This window comes from Phragmites australis, chromosome 7 (genome assembly GCF_958298935.1).
Source record: "Phragmites australis chromosome 7, lpPhrAust1.1, whole genome shotgun sequence".
In the NCBI taxonomy this organism is placed as follows: domain Eukaryota; kingdom Viridiplantae; phylum Streptophyta; class Magnoliopsida; order Poales; family Poaceae; genus Phragmites; species Phragmites australis.
Window position 1 is genome coordinate 20,522,259 of NC_084927.1, and position 4,424 is coordinate 20,526,682.

At 48.0% G+C, this 4,424-nt stretch overlaps 1 protein-coding gene across 2 annotated transcripts; it reads right to left on the reverse strand.

Moving 5' to 3' along the window:
- Positions 1-894: 894 nt before the first annotated feature.
- On the reverse strand, positions 895-4,137 carry LOC133924136 (calnexin homolog). Of its 2 annotated transcripts, none has more exons than XM_062369539.1 (6): positions 3,930-4,137; positions 3,762-3,831; positions 1,782-2,908; positions 1,603-1,674; positions 1,394-1,510; positions 895-1,306 (listed from the first exon to the last, which is right to left on the reverse strand). In XM_062369539.1, exons 1-6 carry the CDS (start codon positions 3,999-4,001, stop codon positions 1,139-1,141), a joined length of 1,626 nt encoding a protein of 541 aa, XP_062225523.1. In that variant the 5' UTR covers positions 4,002-4,137; the 3' UTR covers positions 895-1,138. The 2 variants fall into 2 exon arrangements, with proteins under 2 accessions (XP_062225523.1, XP_062225524.1); XM_062369540.1 differs by having other exon boundaries at positions 895-1,303; positions 3,930-4,094.
- Positions 4,138-4,424: the final 287 nt, after the last annotated feature.

Sequence of the window (4,424 nt, forward strand, 5' to 3'; positions counted from 1 at the left end):
TCTCTCAAGCCTCCCCTGATTGTATAGTGTTGTATACACACGCCATGTTGTAAAAATTTCCACCGATTCAGAAAACTTATGTATGTTTATAAAGATGTTCAAATGGATCGTGCCTACTGGGCCGACCCGAGGCACGGCACTGTAGGCACGGCCCGAGTCGAGATGGGCCAGGCCAGTATGGCATGAGGCACGGGTCGTGCCTGGGCCAAGCGCGCGGCACAGCACGGCCCAGCCGAGTTGGGCCGGCACGATCTGGCTCGGCACGCATATGCTCGGTTATTTTCTATTTTTTATATATATTTTTAATTTTGTAGCTATTTTTTATCTATTTTTTATATTTTTTATTTTATGGCTATTTTTTATATTTTCGAGCTGATTGTGCCAACGGACCGCCCGTGGCACCGTGCCCATCGAACTGACCGTGCCTTCGGACCGAAATCGTGCCCGGACCGACCCGGCACGATCACCAACAGGCCGTGGACCGAGGAGGACACGGGCCGGCACGGCACGTTACAGTAGACGAGCCATTCAAGCCTGCCGTAGCCGGACCGACCCGAGTGACCCATTTAGCCGTCTCTGTATTTATTTAGGCGTTCCAGCCACCATCTCTCCACACCTCTTTGGTTGCGCCCATCCTCACCGGCGGCGGCATCAGCGTCCCGTGTGATGACCCTGTGGACGGCGCTGGCGGTGCCTAAGTGGGGGCCCGGTAACCAAATGTTGTGGGCCGATTTCACATGGATTCACCATTGCAAGACAACCAAGTTCAGTTTATCAACGGAACATCCAGGCGGCAACCTCTAGTGCTGTCGAAGCTGTGAGACCACCTGCTCCCTTTCTGAAACAAGGGAGCAACCAGCAACGAAATCTTAATCCGTAGGAACAAACGAACAGTAGCCAAAAAATTGAAAAATTCCCTCACTTGATCTACCAGAAAACAATCACCTCTATCTGACTCAACAAGTGATTATATGAGTCAAACACAACACACAAACAACCGATAGGAACTAAATTCTACAACTCGTGAAGGGTCTTGGTGACATGAAGCTCCTATTATACACTCAAAATATTAAGAGGCGAGTTCTAAAGAAAGTAGGCGCCAGAATGGCCAAAGACGTCAAAAAATAAGCCTTGGAGTCTATGCCTCCCTTCGGGACCTCCGGCGTGGCGCTGCAGTCTCGTCCTTGTCGTCCTCTTTCTCCTCTGTGTCGCCCTCTTTCTCCTCCTTATCGCCGCTGCTTCCAGCATCGTCGGTCTCTGTGGCCTTGAGCTTCTTCGCCTCAGCTGCGGGTTTCACAGGAGCCTGCTAACAAGCAAATGTTGTGGATTGGGCATTCACTTCAAGTTCCAAATGGCGAGAGAAGTAAAACAGTTGTTGGGAAAAACAACTTACCACAGGCTTCTTGCCACCGAACAGGATCCTAAAGAGAACGGTCACAAAGACAACAGCGACCGAGACCAAAATTCCAATTGTCATGTTGGGCTGCTGCTCTCCCTTCTCGATTACATCCTGTGTGAAAGACACAGAGGAAACATGTCATTTTCCGATAATACAGTCAAAGATGATTGAACAGGAGATCAGCAAGGATCTTCGAAACTCACGATGATCTTGGACTTGTAGGGTGCCAAGAACGGGACATCAGCAATTTTGTACAGAACATCAAAGATCTTTTTCTGCAATGCAGATGACAAACCAGTTAGTGATAACAGGCTAGCATTGCTAAACTAGCAAAATTAACAAAAAAAAATATGGCTAGATAAGAACAGGAAGAATGAATCACCTGGAAGTCAGAAAGACCATCTGTACCAGCAGCAGCCTCCTCAGCCTTCTCCTTTTCCTTCTCAACTTCATACTTGGGCTTCCAGGTCTTCTCTAGGATAGAGGTGGCAACCTTCTCATCATCAGCAATCAAAATATTGTCAAACAGGATGCCATCTTGCATCGTCCAGATCTCAATTCCAATAGCAGCAATTGGATCAAAGTCAGGCTTGTCAAGCTCAAAGTACTCAGGGTTGGGGATTTCCTGAGGCTTCCAGATTCCCTTGTAGTTAGGGTTGTCAATCAGGGGTGCATGCCACTTGCCCTTGTAAGCAGGGTTCTGCTTCATTGGCCTCTTCCACTCGCCACATCCAGGTGCCTCTTCACACTTGGGGTTATCAATCTTTGGCGCCTCCCATTCTCCATCCTCCTCATCATCCCAGTCTTCCGGCTTGGTAGCCTCTGGATCATCAATCTCCTCAGGCTCATCATCCAACCATCCCTCTGGCTTGATGGCTTCCTTATCCTCAATTTCCATTGGGGCATCCTCGTCCCAGTCATCGGGCTTCACTGCATCCGGATCAGGGATTTTAGCCCTCTCATCCCAGTCCTCTGGCTTCTTGTCGTCAGGATCAGGAATGGTCTTTGATGGGATAAGTGCTGGCTCAAAATCATCAGCTGACAGGAAGTTTGCCTTTTTCTTTTCTTCTCCATCAATCAAAATTCTCACCTCATTGTTTGGCTTCAAGATAGCCGTGTATATATGAGAGAGCTTGTCATATGGGACAGAAGGTGGGGACTTGAGGTGATGTTCAACATACTTGCCAGTCTTGGGGTTCTTGTGCTTAAGGATGAAATGCACCTTGTTTGTTGACCCACATTTGTCTGGACCAAACATAATAGTGTATGGAGTCTCATTATCAAACTCCCTGGCATCCCATCCAGCATCCTGAGGGCGGATGTACTTAAGATAGGCACCTCCACACTCAAGACCATTCTGAAGCCTCACTTCAAACTGCAGGACTACTGTCCCATCCTTCAAAGTAACTGGCTGGTCAAGCTCTTTGATTATGGCATATTTCTTGGCCTTCTCACTAACAAGGAGACCATAGTCCTCATGTCCATCACTCTTGGCATACTTCCAAGCACCTGCAAACCAGAGTATGTCGACATTTAATCTATGACAGTGGTACAAAGAAGAAGAAAAAATGAAGGAACAAAAAATTATGACAAGTGACCAACAGTGTTCAAAAGACAAATGGCAGAGTAGCAAAATCTAATTGGTACCTAATCCAAAAGAAGGATTGAATTGTTACTCCACGAGAAGAATATGTCAAGCAACAATGACCGGACTGAAATACTATTAAGAAAATAGCAAATATAGAAAAGCTATCCTTTGTAATTAACTCAATGCATCATCAGTTCATCGCATACACATACACAGAATTATCCAAAATGTCGCTAAATGTCATGCTACTCCACAAATTCTAAATTTGCAATTATCATATCATCAATATATGTTAGCAGTTTCGAAAGCAAATCAAATAAGCATATCACATATCATCACAACAACGGGCACATATGCACAACCAGTCACGTCAATGACCCTGTCTTCTGCAGTTATCGGCAGTGTATCAAGAAAAGAGTGAAGGAGACAAGGCCCCCTCGATTACATAGTACTATTGAACGTTGAAAGGCTAGCCAACGAATCACATAGCAGCTCTGCATCTACCGATGTGCCGTTAGCAAGGCACATCTGATCGACTAAAGGACGTACTTGACTGACACTCACGTAGCCTCAAATTCCAACCAAACCAGTATACACCAATTCGCGGATCTCGTGAGCAACTGCGCAGTTAACCCGTGCTCCAGATTCATCGCGCTGACAACTACATCTGAAGAGACGAAGACCCAAAACGCCACTAAACCCACGGATCTGGCACAGATCGAGCCCACCACAACGATCTCACATGCGAGGAGAGAGATAGATGCGCGAGTATACCTTGATACTCGCCCTTCCCAGAGACGACCCACCTCCCCTCGAAGTCCTCGTCGAAGGGCTCGTACAGCAGCTGCACACAACAAACCCACACAAACCATCACAATTCTCGCACCAAAAAAATCGGTAAAAAAATCAAGCGAAAATTCGCTCGGTGTTCGCTGAGATTACCGGATCGGAGGCGCGGATCTGGACGAGCAGCGCGGAGACCAGCAGCGACAGCAGCGCGCGCCCTCCCACCATCTTCTCTCTCCCGATCTCTCGCGAAGCGTCCGCGAGGACGAGGAAGAGGAAGGGGTATAAGAAGCGGGCGCGGTGGAGTGGCTGGACGGCTGAGTCTGTGTAGGGGAGACGGGACGGTGAGGATCGGTCGATCTGAGTGGTGGGGCCGGGAGTTGCGAGGAAAATGGCGTCGCGTGACTTGTTCCGGCCAATGAGAGGGCCCGGGACGTGGTGGGAGCCAATGGGCGGGCGCCACGTAGGAGCCGTGACGCCTCGGCCTGGGTCTTGTAGGCCGCCACGTCGGTGGCGCTGTGTCAGATTGTGGGATCTGGTCATCCCGTCAAAAGGTTTGGCGTGAGAGTAAATTTTACAGAAAGAATCATAAAAAATTATCTATTTATTTACTTTTTATCTAATGGTTGGATCACAGAATAAATAATATAA

Bases quoted from the DNA above. Each gene is read 5' to 3' on its own strand.
- LOC133924136 (XM_062369539.1), bottom strand. From the start codon at position 4,001: ATGGTGGGAGGGCGCGCGCTGCTGTCGCTGCTGGTCTCCGCGCTGCTC. The intron at 2,909-3,761 runs GTATACTCGCGC...TCTGGTTTGCAG, and splicing joins TGGGAAGGGCGAGTATCAAG to GTGCTTGGAAGTATGCCAAG. The intron at 1,307-1,393 runs GTAAGTTGTTTT...TTTGCTTGTTAG, and splicing joins TCGGTGGCAAGAAGCCTGTG to CAGGCTCCTGTGAAACCCGC.